At 41.5% G+C, this 22,976-nt stretch overlaps 1 protein-coding gene across 3 annotated transcripts in view; it reads right to left on the minus strand.

The window, feature by feature from the left end:
- Positions 1-12,778, minus strand: part of UBE2U (ubiquitin conjugating enzyme E2 U) — a 53,122-nt gene extending 40,344 nt beyond the window's left edge. For 2 of the 3 annotated variants that reach the window (XM_087420307.1, XM_087420289.1), the window contains exons 1-5: positions 12,467-12,778; positions 10,867-10,948; positions 9,768-9,860; positions 5,579-5,676; positions 774-894 (exon numbers count right to left, since the gene is read on the minus strand). In XM_087420307.1, coding sequence (XP_087276433.1) covers positions 774-894; positions 5,579-5,676; positions 9,768-9,860; positions 10,867-10,948; positions 12,467-12,532 — 460 coding nt within the window. In that variant the 5' untranslated portion in view covers positions 12,533-12,778. The remainder of the gene's footprint in view (positions 1-773; positions 895-5,578; positions 5,677-9,767; positions 9,861-10,866; positions 10,949-12,466) is intronic. The other variant, XM_087420297.1, reaches the window with a different exon arrangement.
- Between the last annotated feature and the right edge of the window lie 10,198 nt (positions 12,779-22,976).

Below are 22,976 nucleotides of genomic sequence, written 5' to 3' on the forward strand. Positions count from 1 at the left end.
AAGCCCCTGAGAGAGCAGGTGGGCAGAGAGAGTCTGGAGAGCAAGTCCCAATGACCGGGGAGGTAGGATACCAGCTACTGTCCAAGGTGGCTGCGCACGCTGGGAGGAGGAGGGGCAGGCCGTAAAGGAAAAGCCAAGCCACGAGGGGCCCAACCTCACTGTGGCAAACCCTTCTGGGTATAAGGAGCCAACAGCATCGCTCTGCTAACCGTAGAGAGAGGACAGGAGCAAAGGAGGGATGGAGTTGAGTCATGAAGTATTGACGACAGTGAGCAAACCAAGGGTGTCAGAAAAACACTGGTCAGCAGAGCAGAAAGACCGAAGAGCCACTTCCACCTGGACTCTTAGAAGGAATACCTGGGGGGACTCTCCAGAAAAAAATGCTGAACGTTTTGCTAATCAAGAGGAAAGGAGTCCCAGATCGGTAAGATCTGGGGTATTGCAGGTGAAATCGGAGAAACATCCATCATAGATCAAAGAGTTAACATTAAATGTTGTACCTTTATGGCGGGTACACTAGTTTCAGTTGGCACCATTCACCCATATGACCATAACATTCAAAGATACTAATCTTATGATCTCTGATAATCTTTAAAAAAGGGTCACACTGACTGGTTTGACAAAGAGGTACAGCAGGAGAGATCTTAGTAAAATTTCATTACTGAAATGGATACAGAAAATATTCCCTTATATAACAGTATTTGCTAGATCACTCAATTGCCTTAAAGGTATAATCAATAATTGGCAAATAACATTAAGCAGGTACTTCTTACATTGTATTGGCTGGTGGAAAAGTCTTACAACTATTAGGCTGTACATAGATTCATCTTTAATCAGCATTTGTGCTGCTTCCAAATTCACTGGATTTTCTAGCACTGGATTCGAAAGCATAACCTGAAGGAAAACATACAAACATAGAGTATTTAAGGTAAACTTTTCTTGGAGCAAAAAGACAAATCAACATACACTATTCAAGAGGCATTTATTAAATGCCTACAATGTATCTACCTGGAGACAGATACACAGACAAATGAGACATGGTCCCTACTCTCAAGAAACTCTTCAACTGTCTTGGTTTTATACTGCACATTCACGAGCCAAACATTGGGATCAAAACAAGTTACAAGTTTCTTCTTGTAACTTATTCCTTCCTATTATATAAATTTAAATTGAATTTATGTGTAAAGGAACTGAACATTCGGAAATATTGAAACATTTCCATTAAAAAATTAAACCTTACATTTTAACATGAGATCATATTTAGATCATGGATAAACATACATATGTATTAACACACGTATGGGGGCCCGCCCCATGGCTTAGCAGTTAAGTGCGAGCGCTCTGCAGCCGGTGGCCCGGGTTTGGATCCCGGGCGCGCACCAACGCACCGCTTGCCCGGCCATGCTGAGGCCGCGTCCCACATACAGCAACTAGAAGGATGTGCAACTATAACATACAACTATCTATTGGAGCTTTGGGGGGAAAAAAAAAGGAGGAGGATTGGCAATAGATGTTAGTTCAGAGCCGGTTTTCCTCAGCAAAAAGAGGAGGATTAGCATGGATGTTAGCTCAGGGCTGATCTTCCTCACACACACACACACACACACAAAAACACATGTTATGTACAACTCAAAATCCCTCCAGATCATTGAATGATTAATTTGGTGTCGGTAGTAGTATTCTATTGCTGCTGTAACAAATTACCACAAATTCAGCAGCTTAAAACAACACAAATTTATTATCTCACATTTCTGCAGGTGGGAAGTCTGGGGTGGTTGGGCTGGTTTCTCTTTTCCAGATTTAACAAGACTGAAGTCAAGGTATTGGCCGGCTGGGCTCGGTCTGGAAGAATCTGCTTCCCAGATCATTCAGGTTGTTTTTTAGCTGAATTTAGTCCCGAGCATTTGTTGGTCTGAGGTTCCTGCTTCTTTGCTGGCTGTTAGCTGGGGACTACCCTCAGCTCCAAGAGGTCTCTTGTGGGTCCTTATATTTGGACTCCCACATCTCAGAGGCAGTAAACGTTGAAAAATCCTTCTCAGGCTGAGAATTTCTCTGATGTCCCCTCCTGCCACATTCCCTCTTCTTCTTCCACTGTATTTCTCTGAGTGACTCTTCTGCCTTCCTCTTTTATTGGAAAGGGCTCATGTGATTTCTTTGGGCCTCGCTGCATAATTCAGTATAACCCACCTATTTTAAGGTCAGTTGATTAGTAACCGTAATTCCATCACAAAGTCTCTTCAATGCAGTACCTAGATTAGTGTTTGAATAACCAGAGGAATTATTGGGGGGGCATCTTTAAAATTCTGTGTACCATAGCACCTGTCCATAGTATATGCAGAACTTCATAGTTCTGCTGGACCATGATCTTGTTTATCTGCACCTCAAAATTAACATTTGCCCAAATTGCAAATATTTATTCAGTAATTCAGTATTTTGAACATTATAACATGCAAACTATATAATAAAATACAGCTAAAATAGTAACTACCAGAATACCTAAGTGTAGATGCAGGTCAAAGAGGATAATTAATTATGGCGTAAGAGTCATGGAAATGATGGCAATCTTTCACTAATGAAAGCAGCAATCTGACACCTGATATTTCAAAAGCAACAAGAATTTTCTGCTGTTATTTGCGTTTTCCTGTTTGGAAAACCCATCTGAACCAAATTTCCAAGAATATTACAATTGCTTAAATAAGGATTCAGCATGGATTGCACTCTACCTTTCAAAGTGGGTGGGAAGCAGATGAAACTCATCTTCAAGAGCAAGTTCTGGTCTTTGGCTGAGGAGATAATCTTACTCAGAGAGGCACAGCTGGTGCAGTTTATGCAACAGTCTTCACATTGATACTGTGCCCGAGACCTTTTCATAGAATGTGTACACAAGCTACTGAGTATACTTAATGACTTTTAAGAATAGGAATATATTAAAATGTATAAATCAGACACCTTGCTAAAATAGTAAAAAGTGAAAGTCCAACTTTTAAATTAGCCATGTGATAGTATGAAATAACATAAGAAGCTCTCCAGAGATAAGTACAAAAATCTGAAGCGTCAGTAACTGCAACAGTAGGTATATTTTATAATATCCAATAAGTTAAAGCCCAAGAATTTGGAATTCATTCCATGGATGGGTGTTGATATTTACCTTTATGTTATATGTGGAAGTACAAATGTTCAAAGAAGTTAAGATTATAAAAATTTTAGGAAGAAGTGATTAGTATATATAGACTTTAAAATAGTTTAACACTATTTCAAGTACCACTCCCTTGAATAACAACGTGATAATTATAAATTGTCTCATCTGTTATTCAAAGAGAAGTAGTCAGAAATATGGTCTATGCTTGTACTGCCCATTACAGAAGGCTCTAGCCACACATGGCAATTTAAATTTTAATTACGTAAAACTAAATAAAATGAAAAACTCAATTTCTCAGTTACACTAGCCACATTTCAAGTGCTCAGTAGCCACATGTGACTAGTGGCTACTATATTGGACAGCACAGATACTGGAAATTTCTATCAGTGCAGAAAGTTCTATTGGGCAGCAGTGACCTTGAAAGGACTATTAAATAGCCATGAAAATATTAACTGTAGTAAAATGGAAATTACTTGAGATAAACTTTAAGTGAAAAAGAAACAGGCTATATAATTTATACATATATACCATAACTACAATCATGTAAAAATTCAGATTCTTTCCTTCATTCATGTTACTCAGTAACAACGTCAACATTGTCCTGGGTAGGCACTGGGGAATCAAAGATGAACCAGACTGTTTCCTGACCTGGAGAAGCTTGTAGTCCAATAGCGGAAGACAGATACGGAAACAGCATGTGCATTACAGTATTACAGGGCTCTGATAGAAATTTGCTTAGAGTGCCACTTGCTGGGTTGGGGGCAAAGGAAGCCCCTCAAAAACCAAAGCCATCAATTTCACCCAGGAGAGGAAATCAAGAGAGGCAACCCAGAGGAGGACTCATTCGACTGAACTCGCACAATGGGAGCAGTTGCCTGCTGGACAGATGGAGGAAGGAGAAATGGGTCACCAGTCAGATGGGGAACTGGACTGAGCACGTCTTAAGGTCCAAGATGTGCTGGCTTTGCAGCTGGAGAGTTCAGAACTCTATAAATGCTTTCTAACCTGAATTGAAGCAAGCACTGTGAGCGAACAGAAGCCTGAAGACAGAACAGGAGCGGGATTATGTGGTGTGTTAACACCCAGGTGTGAGAAGTGAATTATTTGTCAGGCAACAAAATGGGGCTTACTCCTGTAGTGAACGTGGAACTGAGAGACTTTAAACAGAAAAACAGGAGAAAAGATCAGAAGGAAATGCTAATAACAGTAGGATTAAGGTTTATCTTGATGATTATCAGTGATTTTCTTTTCCTGTCCACTGTCTTAAAAATCTTCTGTAGTGTGGGCATATTTGTTTTATAAATAAGTTTGAAAAACATAAAGACAAACAATTGTGTCATCTTCTGGCTTTCCATGATATATCTAACAGCACTTTGTTGTCACTTTGCATTACCGCTTAAAAGTAAGAACAATCATAATATGAACTAGCTTCAAGGAGTTTTTTTCTTGGATTGCCCATGGTTCTAAGTACTTTGCATCTATTAATTTATTTAATCCTCACAAGTCCTGTGAGGTAGATACTAACAGCCCCATTTTACCATGAAGAAATTGAGGCACTGAGAAGTGAAGAAACTCGTCCAACAGCATTAAGAAACTCGTCCAAAGGCATTAAGCCGCAGAACCAGGCTGTGAAGCCAAGCAAACTAATGTCAGAGCCCCCAATTTAGCTAGTATTAAATTATTCTGCAATTCAAAATTTTCATCATTTCATTCTGGCTTGCCCTCACTCCTTACATCTTGGGAACACTCAGTTTTACTATTCTCAAGGCAGATCCTCGCTTAGGTGGAGGAGGTAGGAATATGACTCAGTTGGAAGGAATCCCAAAGACGAACTCCAGGTATCTGCGTGTCAGCTCACTCACTCCCTTCCGGTTTTTGCTCAAAGGTCTCTCCCAGAACATGGGCCAGCACAGGCAGATGCTCAACACATATTTGAGAATGAATGAATGAATAAATTCAACATTGAATCCTTTAAAAAGATTAAATTTTATTCAGTATACTAAGGTAACTAGATAGAAAATTAACTATTTTATTTTTAAAAATAAGAAATGGGAGAAAGGGAATTTGTATTATAATTCTATTACCGAGAAAATGCAATTAAGCCAGAATACTTTATTCTCCAAGTAGTCCAGATAATAATCAAAATTACATTTTGATTAAAATGTAATAGTTCATCTCTGGATATTAATGACGATCTTCTTTTATCAAATATTTATTCTTTGGTTGTGAAGGGCCTTAACTATCAATTTCACATTAAAAATAATAGTCTTTACAATTCAAATTCCATTTCATAGTCTTGATGTAGAAATGTTATTGATTTAAATAAACTTTCTCAAATTTTTTAAACATTTAAATATGCGGTGTACATTTGTTCCCATATTTTGAATAACTGGTGCAATTAAAATCACTACAGAGAGCATTATATTCATCTGTTCTCACCTGGAGGGTAAGCAAGATGCTGCTCAGAGTATAGCTTGTACTCCACTTATCAGAGTTGTCCAAAAAATCCATACAAGGCCGGCCAGTATGCAGGTCTACTGTATTAAAATAATACATTAATATTAATACCTATAATAAAATTATTATTTAAAACTTATAAACATCAAAAATGTCATAGGCAAAATTAGAAAACAAACGACAAAGCAGGAAAATTATTTGCAATGAACGTGACAGACAGTTAATATGGTGTAGCTGCAAAGAACACGGACTTCAGTGCTAGACACACACAGATTCGAACGTTGGCTCCCCGACGTATCAGCTATGTGACGCTGAGCAATTAACCTTACCTCTCCAGGCCTCACTTCCCTAATATGTGAACTGAAATACGATTCAAGTGCCCATCTTCACTGTAAAGAATTAGTAAAACAAAGTACTTAATAGAGTACCTGGCATATAGTGAACCCTCAAAAAAATGATAGCTATCATTATTCATAATACTTTTATTAACATGTAAATAATTTTTATAAATGAATAAGAACAACATTTATACTCTGGTAGAAAAATATTGCAATAAAAAGGTAAGACATGAGAAGAAAATCTTGAAAAGGTGAAAAGAGGATCTTTGATGTAGTATACTACATTGTATTATAAAACCACAATAATTATAACAGTGCAGTGGGACACAAGATTAGACAGAGTAAACAATGTAATAAGAGAATTTAGAAACAAATCACAGTATGTATTAACATTGTTGTATGTTAAAAGTGATATCATGACTCAGTGGTGAAAGAAAAGATTATCAACAAATGGTATAAAAACTGTTGCAAACTACTCATCGCCCTTCGGTATTTACTCTGCCTTTCTTCCATTTCTTCTCTCTGTAATAAGAAACACTCTGCCTACCTGCATCCCCCATCCTCCTCGAGGTTTTAGATGAATTGGTTGCCCAGATCACTTTCCCAGCCTCCCCTCTAGCAAGATGTGGCCATGTGACTAAGTTTTAATCATGGGCTATAAGTAGAAGCAAAGTGTGCAACTTGTTGACCATATTTTCTTAAGGAACCTTTTTTGCCCTCTTCTCCTTCTCTTTCCCTCTTCCCACTGGCTAGAAATGGTGACAAGAGTAAATGCCTTAGATCCAGAAATGGCAGCTACACATTGAGGATGGCAAAACCTCCCTGCCAGCTTTGTTCTGTTCTACACAGATTGGAAAGATATGCAGAAGCTTGCCAACACAATTAATCAAATCAGTATTTTGGAAAAAAAGAGAATACAGTTAAATATGAAAAATAAAACTATAGAATAACAAGAAGAATATTAAAATGATGATTTGATTGTGTTTGGGGGAAGGATCATCCAAGCTTAAAGATAATTGCAAAAATCTCAAAGGACAAAACTAATAGATATGACTATACAAAAACTTTAAAATCCCAAATGTAAAAAAAAAAGCATAAAATTTAAAAATTAATGACAAATGAAGGGAAACGTCTGCAATATCTTGGACCATGTGATAACATTGTTAATAAGTCTGACAATTCACAAAAAAAGAAATGCAATCAACAGATGTGAAAAATGTTTAACTCACAAGTATTCAAAGAAGTGTATATTAAAATAACAAGATTCTTATCAAGTTGGCAAAAAAATTTCTCCAAAGTTTCAATGTCCAGGATGGGAGAATGGTAAAATGAGGGGGGGTGGGGTATAAACATCCCTGAAAGGCAGTTTGGCTTTATGTGTCTAAAGACAAACAGACGCATAGACGTGCACAGCCATCCTTTGGAGTCTGGTGGCTAATAACTAACACTCCTCTCCTCCCAAGTTCACATATGATGATGAAATAGACCAAGGCGATGAAAGATGAAAGGAAAAAACATCAACTTTGCATAAGACTGAGATGGTGGATGCACTTGATCAACGGCTTTAATCGGACTCCACGGAAGTCCCCCTGGTTTGAACTCTAGCCTCCAAGTGAAGGCCTGCGGGAGTTTCCTGCCTGGGGAGACAGAGGCTGTACGTTCCAAGGTCTGGCTGGTTGGAAACAGAGTGCTGAGGACGTGCTGGGAGAGGGGGGAAGGGAAAGGAGAGCGTCCGAGTCTCCCCATCCTTCCCCTCCTAATGCCGGACGTTCTCTCTGCTCTGTGGAAATGGGAGGGGTGAGGACTGAGGGAGAAGCATGTCCCCTCCCTGTTATACCTAACCCATAATTCCACTCCTAAGTATTTATTTTAAGCAAATAATGGCAAATGTACACAATTTTGTATTGTAAATTTAATTTTATCATTTAAAAATAGGTTTTAATTATAAAAGTAATAATATATTTGAAAAAAATTACATAAAAGTATAGAAATTAAAACATGAATGCTCCCCTGTCTACTAATGACACTTTCAGAGTTATTTCCAGCTGGTCTGCACAAATATACATACACACACATATGTGTGTGTGTGTGTGCACGCATGGTTTTTGTTTTTTTATTAAATGGAATTATATTTTATATTTTATTCCTCAAAGTGCTTTTTTACTTAACAGTAAATCATCAACATATTTCTGGACATCTTTATTTTAAAAAACTTGAGCACCAACTTATGTGCCAAGTAGTCAAGATTCTAGGGATATGGCAATGACCATAAAGTCTGGCCTTCATAGATATTTCTATTGTATTGCTCTGTTTAAAAGCAATACACAAGGCCGGCCCCGTGGCTTAGCGGTTAAGTGCGCGCGCTCTGCTCCTGGCGGCCTGGGTTCTGGCGGCCTGGGTTCGGATCCCGGGCACGCACCGATACACCGCTTCTCCGGCCATGCTGAGGCTGCGTCCCACATACAGCAACTAGAAGGATGTGTACCTGTGACATACAACTATCTACTGGGGCTTTGGGGGGAAAATAAATAAATAAATAAATAAAATCTTTAAAAAACATAAATAAATAAAAGCAATACACATAGCTGTAGGATATTTTACTTAAAAATTTCTATATTAAGGAACATTGGGATTATTTCCATTTTCTCCATTTCCAGCATTGTTAAGGGGAGCAAATATCTTTAAATATGAAACACACTCTTGCATGCCTGTGCTAGTATTTCTATGAAATAATTTATAAGCACGACATTACATGGATTTAGGGCTATTTGCATTTTATATCTGATTAGAAATTGTCAAATTGCTTCCTAAAAGGTCACACTAAGGTCATCATTATGTCAGAGAACCCACATCTGCCCACTCCTACTAAAATTGTATATTGTTATTTTTAACATTTTGTAAACATAAGTGATGAATCACAATTTTTCATCTTAATATGCATTTATTTTCTTATTAGTGAGGCGGAAATTTTTTTATGCTTATTTCTGTTATGTTTCTTCTATCAAATGTTTGTTTATAGCCCTTGTTCATTTTTCCATTGCTTTATGTTCTTTTTCTTATTGATTCACCAGTGATCTTTATATATTATAGATAGTCTCTTTCACGCATTGCAAATATTTTCCCTCAGTTTGCACAAGTCAATGTATTTTGTCTGTTTATAATGTTGTTGGCTATAGAGAAGTTTTTAAAAGTTTATGTAGTTTAATGTGTCATGCTTTCTCCATGATTTCTAGGTTTTATTGTATTTAGAAAGGCCTTCCTACCAAGCCCATAAAAAACTGGATTAGATTTTGTGATTTTTAGCATTTAAAATTTTCAGATTTTTGATCCCTCAGGAATTCACTTTGTGTAGAACTTGAAGTAGCAATCTAACCTATTTTTTTCTAAAATGTTAATTTGTCAGTGCATCAGTTTTTATAATAATAAAAAATTAGATCCAACTGAAATATCGAACAACACAGGAATGGTTAAGTGTATCATTCAGTAATTAAAAATGATCTTTTGAAGAATGTTTAATAATGCAGAAATATACTGATTATGTAATTTTAATTAAAAATCTAGACGCAAAACTTTATATGTAATACCTCGACTAGGCAGAACGCATACACACACAGAGAAAAGGAAATAAATTTAGTTAAATGTTGAGAATAGCATCTCTTTTAATTAGGACTCAAAGTGACAATTTTCTTCTGCCTTTTTATATTTTCCCCTATAGGCAGGCTTACTTTTAGAATCACAACAAAGTTATTAAAAACAAACATTATTAAACACTAATGAGGAACAAGGATAATAAGGACAGAGTGCCTGATGATAAAAATCTCATTGGTCCTTACCATTTGGATGAAAAGGAATTGTTCTAAATTTCACAACTGGAGGGACAAAATTGTACTCCGACGTAAAATTTATTGTTAGTTGGAAGGGTAATCCTATGAAGTAGAAATGAACATTTTTATTAAAGTGTCATGCTTACTGATTAACTGAAGTCTTTTCCTACAGATTGGCATCCCCATTGTCCCTCGAGTTTTATTTATAAGGAATTGGATCACAGGGTGCACAGACCCCTCTAGATAGTATAACAGACTCTCACAATCTAATCCCACTATGGTTCAGCCTGTTTCCTACCGGTTCTTGCCACCCACTAACTCCATCCCCCTAACACCCGCCCCCTTCACTGTACATCTCATATTGACTGAACTCACTGTTCCAGAACCTCTCTTGTCTATAAACCTCTGCCATGCTGCTTACTCTGCCTGAATTTCTTTCCCCTCCTTCTAAACCTGGCAAACTCTTCCGCATTCTTTAGGACTCGACTCAAACGTCACTTACTTGGGAAGGCAGTCCTGACTCTCAGAGGCAAAATTAACTAACCACTGCCTCCTCGGCATTCCGTTCAAAATCCATAATAGCTCATTATTACATTTTACTGTAATTATCCACTTAGATGTTTATCTCCCCCACCTCACTCAATAAATCTATCTTGTTAATCCACGATTGAAAGAGTGCATGGTCATTAAAGCTTATAGTGGCCCGGTATTCTTGAGAATTTGATTTATGGAAATTTGGGGGAGAAGCACAGAGAAAAAAATGAGGGATAATTGTGGGATTTTTGATGCCTGTAGGGATTTTCATAGGTATTCTCTGATTTCATGGAAGACTGTTAGATGATATTCTGAATTCATATGTTTTACTGTGTCTGCTTCTTTAAAACATAATAACATTGAGATTTAGCACAAAAGAAAATTCAAAACTAAAATTTCCATCTATGTCGATGAATAGCAAAAAATTAAGCCATATAATGAAAAAATGACACGTGAAAACTTTTAGAATTCCAGAAAATTTATATAATGCAACCTTATTATACATATAAAGAAGATAGGCTAATAATGGTACAAATATTTTCTTTTTAAGTAGATTGGTTTTGAAAACACAAACCATGCCAAACTGTGTCCTGCAGACCTTCAATCTCAGCTTCCCACTTCATCATATCTTCACTCACAGGAAAGGCAGAAATACCCTTCAATTTAAAAAAATCAAAGCAGAAAAAAGGATTAAATATTTACTGCAGATTTGAAAATCAGATATCAGGTTACGACGAATTCCAAAAACTCTACGTTTTCTTTTCCTGATAAATTTTTTTATTCGTTGATTTGGGGAGCTGTTATATATTGTCTTATTACACAGATGTTAAGGTAGAGTCCAGGAAACACGCGCAACAGGAAACTGCAAGTTAATCGTAAGCAGAGGAGTCACGAGCAGAACCCAAAGCCCAGGACCGGGTGTGCAGCTTACGCTTCAGTGGCCAATTTAAGGCTCAAATTAGAAAAGAAGGAAGTACTTGGAAAGCATGTGTTTCTTCAAAGCTTTTAAAAACTATATGGATGCCCTACGGAAGGCATGAAGTAAAAATATTCGTGAAGAAAAACACAACTCCAACATTATGTTTGTATATAAAAATAAACGTTTCCTATACTTGAGGTATTGTCCCAATACCAAGAGACAAGAACGTTATTTCATAGAAAACCTTGTCAGTTATGCTGAGGAATACATTTAAACGTACTCAGTAAATATCTCTGAGCAACCACATAGTTATTAGGTATGTTAGGTGCTAGTCTGGATAAACATTATAATATATTCTAATATCCACATTATCTATATTTACATATCCTTTCTCCCTTCATCGAATTCTCTTTCAACAGAGAACCTCAAAGTTCAGGCAGAGCAGAAACAAGATCAAATGTTAGCTTCACGCCTCTGGGATGTTTGTTGTTGGACTCAGTAATTGTTCCTAACAAGTCCAGTGAGGGCTGAACTACACTGAACCACACCTGAAGCAACTGTCGGTAACACTCTACCTTCCTTCTGTGGACAGTTTCCTTCTATTCTTTTTTCTTCTCCCTTCCCCTGCCCACCTTCTATTTTTATTCTCCATACTATATGTAATAAGCCAGCCAGTGGCACCCGTGGACATTGATAACCTCATTAATGACACTCTGGGCTACGTCTTCCTCTGTGTTAAAATTATAAGGGAAAGGCATTTCTGTGTTATATGTGACGGCAGATGGCAAAGAGTGGACTAGATAGTAAGCAGTAGGACCAAGACTGAAGAGCACCGGGTTTGGAGTCAGAAAACCCTGTGACGGAATCCTGGGGCCAAATGTTGACTGAACCTCTCTGAGGCTTGGGTTTCCGGCAGGTAAAGCAAAACAGGACTTACTTTACAGTATTGTGCCTAATGAGTACAACCCTGCACTATTGGTCACCTACTGCCTGATGGACCCTGACATTCGGGGCTTAAATCTACATAAATTACTCAGCACAATGTGCTCAACATTGTTACCTGTTATTATTATGAAGTAGTAATAATATTATTATGAAGTAGATTGTTATAGTGAAGTAGATTCGTTAAATAACAGTACTGTAGCGGCACATTAGGTTTAACTAAATTATGCTTTACAGAACAAACAGGGATTAAACTGCTTTTCAGAAATTCGTACCCCAATGAAACACGTCCCTCCAGGTTCCCGGTACTAACCTTGTAATTGTTTTCCTTCAACTCTTGGAAGTCTTTTTCCAGCAAGAAGTGGGCTCTGCAGAGCATGATAAAGCAGCAGAGGGTCTGTCCCCACGCTCCGCGGGCTGAGTCTGAGGCAGGAGGCTGAGGGTTACAGGTCACCCTCCACACCTAGTCAACTGACATAAGTTAGTTACTCGCTTTCTAGAGCTCCAGAACGCGGGGTGCTCCCGAGATAAGCGGCTTCTACGTTGGGCATACAACAGCGACTTTCTTGTCTGCTCTGACCCCACTGAATGAGCACCTCCAGAAGGAAAACCTGGGCACTGTCCCGACTGCGGCGTGGCACTGCAGAGCCAGCCCACGGCCCAGCCTCGAGGCGCACCTGGACGCGCACCTGGGAGCCCGCGCGGTCGGCGGTGCAGTGGGCGCCACAGCCGGGGGGGGGTCTCCGCCTCGCAGGGGAGCTGGGGGCTTGCTGAGCCGGAGGACGCAAATCGGTTGCCAAGCAACAGGACCCTGCGGGACGGCGGAGGGAAGGAGGTGGGCGCTTGGCTGCGGCTCATCCAATCAGCGACAGGGGGCGGGCCTCTGGAGACCTCCGCAGCCAATGTCCATCCGTTCCACTTTGAAAGACCAATGAGAGATGCGTTGTTAAGGCAACACCCCCCCCCCCCCGCCCGCTCGGCCACCAAGGTGGACGCTACCCAACCAGCGCAGAAGGTCGGGGTAAAGCGCCAGCATCCAGCGTGTAAGTCACAGAAGCCTTCACTCGAAGTCCCTCTCCGAAACGATCCTTCCTTTTTCTTTGACTATCAGACTCTATCGGGTAACAAGTGACCAGCAGACCCACGTCTGCGCTTGTTAATAATAACTTACATGTTAAGTTACCTTCGCATACATTGTGATGTCATCGACTCCTCCGGTTACCCTGGGAGAATGCGCCAGGAACAGGGAACTACTTGACATCGCTGATGCCCATCTCTTGCAGCAGAGTTTCGCACCTGCTGTGCCTTCTGTCTAGACGTTTACCACATTCCTCCACCCTTCCTCCCCCACCCCTTCACTCTTCCTTCAGACTTAACTTTGCCTATGACTCCCTATGGGACCCCCTAAGACACGATAACGCTCCTCTTCTGTGATCCCAGAAGACCCTGTATTTACCTCCTGGTTAGCATTTACACGCTGTGTCGCAAGGGCCTGTTGTCTTCTCCAGCCGTCGGTAAGCTACTTAAAGGCGTTCTTTGGCCAGCGGCAGCTACAGAAACTGGCATCCTTGTTCAGAGCGCTTTTTATTTATTTTTTACTTATTTATTTACTAATTTTATGGAAACAGGATAGCAGTTCAATTAGTTCATTCATTTCACAAATATTTATTAAGCACTTATTAAGTGCTGTGGAACGATTCAAATGAAGTGGCTGCCTTCATGGCTCCAGTATACAATAAACAAGGATGCAAAAACAAAACAAGTGTACCAAACAAAAATCATAATTTCAGATCATGATAAGTGCTATGTAGACAATAAAACGGTAATGTGATAGAGTGGAGTAGGTGGTTAGGGGTTAGAAGTGGAGTCAGGGAAGGCCTTTGTCGGGAGCGGACTTTTCAGGTGACACAGGAAAGATAAGATGAGAAGGAGCCAACTCTGTGAAATATTGAGGGCTGCGAGTTTTGGGAAGAAGAAAACACCATAGTTCTCAATCAGGAAAAAGCTAGGCTTGAAGAGGGAACCAGGGAGGGCCTGAGAGAGCACAGGGGACAAGTGATTAGGGTGGGGCCCGACACTGTGGGAATTGGGGGTTTATTTGAATAGCACTGAGAATCCATTGGACGGTTTTAAGCATGAGAGTGTCATGCTCTGATTAATATTTACAAAATTACGCTGGCTGCTTGTGGAGAATGGATTGTGGGGGAGACCATTTAGAAGGCTCCCACAGTCAATTTCATGTCCAGGTATGGAAGCTTAGAAAATACCAACAATGTATTATTACCTTTACTAACATTTTGGCACAATAAAATGATTTGATTCCATGTTTCATAAAACTGAATATAGAAGAAGTTTTGCTATTGCAATATTGACTAGGATCTGAGACTGATTTTTTTTGGCTCTCCTTTTCATCCCATCAGATTTTAACTTGGATTTATGTAGGATGGGAATGTAAGGTGAAAGGGAAGAAAGGGGTGCTTCAGTGAGAGGGGAGGGAACCCAATCTGGGATCTTAACTCGGTTTCTTTGTGGCATCATGGTGTCCATGGTCCTTTCTTCTACTCTGATAGGGGAATACTGTGATAGTAAGTGCAGAATCCTTTGTTTTTTGTTTAAAATTTTGCTCCGGGGGAAATTATGTTAAAGTAAAAGAAAAAGATAAAACATTCTTCTGAATTTTTAGAACTTGGTATTTATATGGTATTTTAGTGCAATGAAAATCAAGTTGGTAGATTCTCATATGACCCCCCAAATCTGTATTCCCAGCCTTGACCTCTCCTCGGGACTTGAGACTAGTTTACCCAGTTACCTGGCTATCACCCAGCTGTCCCAAGGACATTCAAACTCAAAATGTCCCAAAACAAACTCGTTACCTTTCCTCCTCTCAACTAGCCTTCTATCCAATTTGGTTCACCCAGTTTCTGCAGCTGGAAACTTGAAGTCTGCTCTGACTCCTCCTCTTCCTCATGGCTCACATTCACTCACTCACCTAGACCTGCTGTTTTCTAGCTTCTTCTCAAACCTTTCCATCAGTTCCGGGGTCCCAGCCATGTCATCTCTTGCTGGAACACAGAACATCTTTATACTCTACTCCCTGCCTCCAGACTTGCCTGTTGTGAAACTTCACAGTAATGTATTTAAACTAAAACATGTGATCATGGAATTCTCTGCCTAAAATACTTCAAGGGATCCCCCTCACCACCCAGTTACCCTAACTCCATCTTCAGAGTTTTAAATGTGGGCTGACTTCTGGGGATGTGGGTAGGGTGGCTGAAATCGTGGGCAAATTTGTATGTGTCTTTTTATCTATATGAGTATATGTATGCACATAGACTTTTTTTTGGTAAAACAGGGGCCATGGAATTCAATAATTTTAATCACCCTCTGTGATGTAAAGAGCTTAAGACACCATGCAACACAGAGTTAAATCCAAGCTTCCTAAGATGGCACTGCAAAACCTCCCACGATATTGTTCCTATGTGCCCCTTCCTTTATTGATGCCCACTCTGCTTCACGTTTGAGATACCAGCACTTTTGAACTGCTTGTCTTTTTTCTGTATCTACCATCTTGCCTAGGTGCATGCCATCTTCTCTACCTGGACCATCTTCTTCTTCTCCTTCTCATCATCTTCATCATCATCATCATCATCTGGCTAACCAGCTCTTACACGTCTTTCAGGATTGAAAGACATAATTTCCTTCTCAGAGCCTTCCTGAACCAGCAGGATGGGCTGTGTTCTCATTTAAACTGGGCACATCTTTGTATATTATTACCACATTATTTTGAAATTATCTGTTTATGGGGTTTTCTTCCCACTAGAATGTAAGTTCCTAAGGGCATGGAGACTTGTTTATCCATCACTGCATTCCCAACCACCTGCTCAGAGTAGGCAGCCATATATGCTGATTGAATTGAATTTACCAGAATAAAAAGTTCTGGGGCCGGGAGAGTGACCCTGTAATGAAAGAACGAGACATAAGCAGAGGAAGGGTTTGCAGAGATGTGGAGCTGGGGGCCATTTAGAGGAGGTTGGCCGGTCCACAGGAACACAGGAGGTTCCAGTCTGGAGGATAGTGACAATCCGAGTAGACAACAGAGCAGAAGGACCAGGAGAGCAAGAGCCGCTAGAGCAGGGCCTCGGGGCTGCCGTCAGGGCGTAGGTTGTAAGCACGGTCCCCAGGACACCAAAGAAGAAGGTGCAAGCACTTAGAAAGTTCCCGCACGGGGCGGCCCCGTGGCTTAGCGGTTAAGTGCGCATGCTCCGCTACTGGCGGCCCGGGTTGGGATCCCGGTGCGCACCAATGCACCGCTTCTCCGGCCATGCTGAGGCCGCGTCCCACATACAGCAACTAGAAGGATGGGCAACTGTGACATACAACTATCTAGCGGGGCTTTGGGGAAAAAAAAAGGAGGAGGATTGGCAATAGATGTTAGCTCAGAGCCGGTCTTCCTCAGCAAAAAGAGGAGGATTAGCATGGATGTTAGCTCAGGGCTGATCTTCCTCACAAAAAAAAAAAAGAAAGAAAGAAAGGTCCCGCCCCTCATGGGCCTCAGGGGACAAACAGGTGAGGACTCCCAGAAATATTTTGGGAATGGTATTGTTGGGAAAGACAGAGCTTCCAGTGGGCGCGTGGCTCTGTTGTGTTTGGAGATACCAAGTAAACGAGGTCACAGTCGATCTTCGGGCTCGCCGGCGTCCTCTGTTTTCACATTAGCTCAGCTCCTGTGTGGATGGGAGACTGGCTTCGGTTATGGAGGCTCCCGAGCTGACTAGTGGAACTAGGACCTTGGTGAGGAGTGGGAGCAAGATCAAGTGTGTGTGTGTCTATAGCATGTGTGTAGCAATGGGCTAGGTTTGCTTCCTACAGTTGAGAGCAGCAGGAGCTGGAGACTAACAGCATCAGCTGATCAGCTATCTGGGTCACTTGAAATCGGAAACTTATAATTAGAAGCCTATCTAAAAATAACTTGCTCAGTGTCCACTCACCTGCCGTTTACTACAGTGAATGTTACTTTTAATAAAATAACCACATTCACAATAGCATTGATGTCATTTCCTTGACACTTCTCAGTCCTAAGCCGTGTCCTCCTCTGCCTGCTCCATCAGATTTGTTGTTGTGGTTGTTTGTTTTTAGATAAACTGACACAATTGGGAAAATAAATCCCTGTCTGTAGTCCTTCCGCTATCTTAATTTATTAGTAAGTGTGGTGGTAAATAACGTGTGCCTTCCAGACAGACCTGGTTGTACCCAGCACACCTAGGTTGTGATACCTATACAGCCTTGCAGAAGTCACTTAGCCCCCCTGTGTCTACATTTTCTCATCTACAATATACAGCCTGTAATAATACCTACCTCTCAGGATCCTTGTGAGGATTAAGGGAAATAATGTGTGCGAAGCACTCAGTCACCGCCTGGCACAGAGTGAGTGAGAGTTGACGTCTATGCTTCCCATGGGCTGGGACCACTGTTGTAAGTGTTTTACAGGAATAAATTTCATCCTCAAAAACAACTCTATGAGGTCTGTACTCTTATGAGTCTAATTTTTACAGTAAGGGAAAATGAGGCACAGAGATGCTAGATAATTTGCCCTGGGTCACACAGCTGGAACACAGCCGAGCCAGGATATCTAGCTCCAGAACCCATGCTTTTCACCAGTGGGCTCCCCTGCCTCAGAAGGTCTCCTGTTCTACAAACTGAGCTATCTGGCCTTCGTCAGTAGATTATTGCTGCTCTCAATAGTTTTCTTTGTGCATCTGTTGTTTTTCTTTTTGTCATTTTTGGTGCATTTATTTTTGGCTGAATTTCTCCCTGTTAACTTTCTGAGTCCCCCTCAACTAACGTGTAACCCAAGAAAGCTGGACCACCACAGTATAAAATGGTGCCTGGCTCATAAAGAAGGCCCAATACGCATCTGTTAACTAAATGTGTACTCTGTCTTCTCTTTTAGATCATAAATCCATTAAGAACTCGGTGTGACTTCTGTAACTTATGGTACTCTGTATATAGCTCAAAAAAATACCAACTGCTAAATAATTATTTTGATATTAACTTTTGTTACTTTTGCACCCTCAAGTGGAGAGTATATTTAATTAAGTCCTACTATATGCTTTTCTGGGCTTTCTCTCATAGTCTTCCCCCTAAAAATAAGCCTAAAGGGTTGAAAAAAGAAATGTTGCATTGTATTTCTTACGCTAGGCAGAATTCTAAGCTGACCTTCAAGATCTTCACCCCTGCATAATCTCCAGGACTGTGAATATGATGGATTTTACTCCTGTGATTAAGTTCTATGGCACAGTTGACTTTAAGAAAGGGAGATGATCTTGGGTGAGCCTGACCTAATCAGGTGAGTCTTACATGGGACCGGGCTCTTCCTGAAGTCAGGGATTCACAGTGTGAAAGCGATTTCATGTGAGGGAGAGTCTCTGTTGCTACCTTTGACAATGGAAGGGTGCGTGTAGCAAGGCATGTGGGCAGCCTCTAGGAGGTGAGAGTGCTGCTGGCTGACAGCCATCAGGAGAACCTGGGCCTCAGTCCTATAACCACCAGCACCTGAATTCTACCACAACCACGGAGCTTGGAAGAGAACCTGAACTGCAGATCAGAACACACCTCCGCTAACACCTGTGAGACCCTGAGCAGAGAATTCCATCACACTGGGCCCAGCTCTGACCAACAGGACTGTGAGCTAAGACATAGGTATTGTTCTAAGATATTAAGTCGCTGATATTTTGTTACGCAGCACTAGCTAATGAATACAACATCTTATCCAGAGTGCACAGCTACCGACCAAGACAAAGGATGTGGCGAGAGGCCAGCCACTTACTGGGCTGGGTTCACCCTGATTTTGTGAGAAAAGCACTTGAAACCAGTTAACAGACATTAACATACGGCTTTGGGCAGGGTTAGGGGATAAGACGGGAGTGGCATCCTACAAACACAGACTGAACCAAGGCCCCTCACAGATTGTCCTCATCCTAGGCGAGCAGGGCGGCTGGCGGAGTAACTGTTCACCGTTTGCGAGGTTCTCGAGGCCGTCTCCAGCCTTAACAACCAAGCTTCACTTCCCACTGTTTTCAAAAAACAATTCTTTCCCTCAGGACTTGAACAGATGTTTTCACTTTACTTAAACAAAAAAACTGTTTCCTCATCCACGAGGGATAGTGCCTGTACAACGTGCTAATCTCCTTTGGACTTGAACCCCCATACTCATGAGCAAAAGTAGATGCAGATCGCCAAATGTCGGCTCAGCTGCGAGAGGTGCTTTCAATCATGTTTGGGTGGACGTTCCGCTGTGAACTAGAAAATGAGGTGCAGCGCACGTGCCTCCGGGAACCCTGGTTTCAGATCACATGACCCCTGCTTTGTCTTGAAGACCTTTGATGTGCGTTCCCGACATTGAGTTTCTCTGCTTTTAATAATCTTGTATCCCTCTTCAATATAAATGTCATGAGAGACACTGAACGCTAATCTTCACAGATCAAACAGAAAGGAGGTGGGCAGTGCAGTTCAGTGACTTTCGAATTCCTGAAATTTCTCATTTAAAAATTTTATTTTAGCTTATAAAGGCCTAGGCTCCAAGAAATGCTTGGCTCCCTTTTTAAAGTTGAAGATGCAGGCTCCCCCACGTTTCAGAATGGGGCTAATGACAGAGTAATGCGGTCTTTCCCCGTAAAGGCACCTGAGATGCAGGGGCCACTTGATCACTGTTTACATCTATATTTGTGTCTGCCCAACAGAGAGGGACTCAGAAGCTGGCCTTCACTTCACCATCTTTGCTTCAGCTATAGGGTGACCAAGGGTGCAGGTGTGCCTGGGACTGGGGGCCTCCCTGGGACAAAGGACTTTTGGTGCTAAGACTGGACAGTCCCTGTGGACTGGCACAGTTCGTCACCCTGGCGTGGACATCAAGGACTGCTCCAGGGTGGGAATGGTGTCGACAACTTGGTGAAACTGTTTATTTGTTTCTGGAGCTTGGTGTTTAAAGGAACCCAATTTGTTTTCTATTGCAGGCTGGTGCCCAAACTCTGTAATCAGAGTCCAAGAACGGCTCAGAATTCCGTTAGGAGAGGATTGGGGATGTCTGCGATGAAGGAATACAATGCCTGCCTGGTACTTGACATGCCCTGAAGTGCTATAGAGGAGCAGGTTTCCTTTCACTCCATTTTCCACGTGGGAACACCGATCGTCATCGTTGTGAGAGACTGCATTTCATAATATCTAAGAACAACTGCGACTGTGCTGGGGAGGGGGAACTGCTTAAAGGATGTAATTATTCCAGGCTTCTTTCACATATATGTGTTTAATGTACCTTTCCATAGTGCTCTCAGTTGCCCCTGGGGTAGTTCCAGAATTTCCACACGGGAGAGGCTTTGAGCTGGCAGTTGTCATGGAGGGTGTGAGGGATGACACACGGTCTAGAGATGGCTTAGGGACGTGTCTGGAAGCTGTTCTTACTCAGTGGATGTTTATTAGGGGAGGTTTGAAGGGAGATGATGGCAATTATTGAGGGGCCAAGCCCGCCCCCACCTCATTGGCACCAGCCTGGGTATTCTACATGATGGCGTACGCGTGAATAATTAGGTAGATTTTGTGCTCTAAATATTTTACCACATTAGAAATTATGTATCCCTTTATGAAAATTGTTTAAAACACATTAAATAATAGCAATGTTACCACTTTTTGAGCACCAAGTGCTACATACTTCTCATGTATTTATACATATTCTCATTAAATGCTCATATCAATTCTGAAAGACAGGTATCATAGAAAAATCATAACATTGTATAGACTGTGTTTTTTGAGAACCTGGTCAGGGGCTCTTCTCTGCAGGTTACGTGAATTAGCTCATTTACGTTAATTGGCTTCAATTCTATGAAGCAGATACTTCAGTAGCTTGTCTAAATTCACACGGTTCCTAAGGGTGAAGGGGAGATTTAGGCCTAGGCAATCTGACATCAGAACCTCTACTCGTAACCTCTGTGCTGCATTTACACCGTTTACAGATAAGGGGATAGAGACCGCCTTACTTCCTCCAGGTCGTCCGGGTCCTGTGTTGGAGCAGTTGAGAGCACATGCTGTGTGCTCCCGTTCCCTTCATCCGGGTCCCGTGAAGGAGGGGGTTCTAGATGTACAGGGTGGTATGCTGTGTCCGAGGGATTTATAGATTTTAATGTAACCTTTCTGGTACATTCTGGGGTGGTCCTGAGAAATTATAATTTTCAGAATCTCCCTAGACAATTGTGATAATAACCTGGTTTGACAACTACTGCTCTAGTGCAGGGATGGCTAATAAATTTCACCTTGCTGCTATTTCTGACTGATTACTAGGTTATCCAGGGCAACATGTTGAAAATTTTAAGGCTAAATCTGAGCTCAGCCAGGAAAGGCACTGGTGCCGTGGGTTCACTATACTAACTCTATCCATTTGGGGCTTCAGCTGGGTTGGGGATTGTGTTATTGTTCCCACCTCTTTGCCCCTTCCCTGCAGGAAGGTTCTACATCCCTGCCCATGACAGTGATGGTGTGACCTGCGGTGCCTCTCAGTGGGTTGAGATACCTCCGTGTCCTGTGGTCAGGTTTGGCCTCAGCATTTGTGTGGACCTGGAGAATGTGCGAGGAGGACGTGCTCCACAGCACGTCTGAGCAGAAGCTTCATGAGTGACTGTGCTCCAGTTCTGCCTCTCACCCATTCCCTGTGCCAGGAGAACAGCTGGTCTTCAGAGACCTGGGGGCAGCGGGGCCGCAGACCCACCTCTGCTGCCCGACATGATCGACAAGTAGACGTTTGCTCTTCCAAGGCAAGGCAATGAGAATACGGAGTTACTACTGCAGCCAAGCTACCAACACAGCTAATAAGCTCTAGTTCCAGAGGCAACTCTGAAAAGACAGTTAAGTCCTACACTGTCATTCTGCCTGGATATTAGTTTCAGTCTTGTTCGGTTGACTCTTCGTAAACTACCCAGATCATGCCTTTGAGAAGTTTCTGCTCCTTTCAGGTGATTTTCCTGTGTGTAGACTCAGAAGAACCCTCCCTGGGGACTGTGTCAGAGTGGGCCCAGACGATGGCTGGCGTTATCCTCCCGATGCCTGCGGACTGTGCTGGCGACGGAGCCCCTGCTCTAGGAGGAGCCTGACCTCCACCTGTTTCTGATGCGAGCGCCATGTGCCTCCAAGGCCGGGAGGGCTTTGGAATTACTCGATGTCTCTGGGCAGCCGGCTCTGTTGTTCTGTGTGTGTATTTGAATTTACAGTCAAGAACACGGGTCCATGAAGATTGACATTTAGAACCACTTTCCTTCAAATCACATATTCCCTGAATTATCTTTATTTCAGCATGTCAAGATATTGACCCTTTTAAAAGCGTAAGTAATGCCCTATCTAATTTTAAAGGGGGGCCTTCTCCTAATGTGACCATTCCTGGAGAAGACTATTTACTAACCGGGTCGCTACGGTAAGGATGAGCATCATGTCAGGCTGGGCCGCAAACGTTGCAGGACTCGTTTGTGAATAAGCAACTCAGAGGCTAGTCATAAATACATCAGCAGACTGTCTCCCTGTATGTCTCGATGTTTTTTTTTTTTGATTACAGGGTGTCTAATATATACACCTGCCAAATTTAGACCACATAGATACAATGGGGTACAGTCATTTCTGCAAAATTTTGGACTTTTTTTTTTTTTAATTTTTTGTTTATTGCAGTAACATTGGTTTATAACATTGTAAAAATTTCAGGTGTACATCATTGTACTTCTATTTCTGCATAGATTACATCATGTTCACCACCAAAATACTAATTACAATTGGGAGAAGATATTTGTCTC

Source organism: Ceratotherium simum, chromosome 2 (assembly GCF_057802395.1).
Source record: "Ceratotherium simum simum isolate JZ-2026a chromosome 2, ASM5780239v1, whole genome shotgun sequence".
NCBI classification, from domain to species: domain Eukaryota; kingdom Metazoa; phylum Chordata; class Mammalia; order Perissodactyla; family Rhinocerotidae; genus Ceratotherium; species Ceratotherium simum.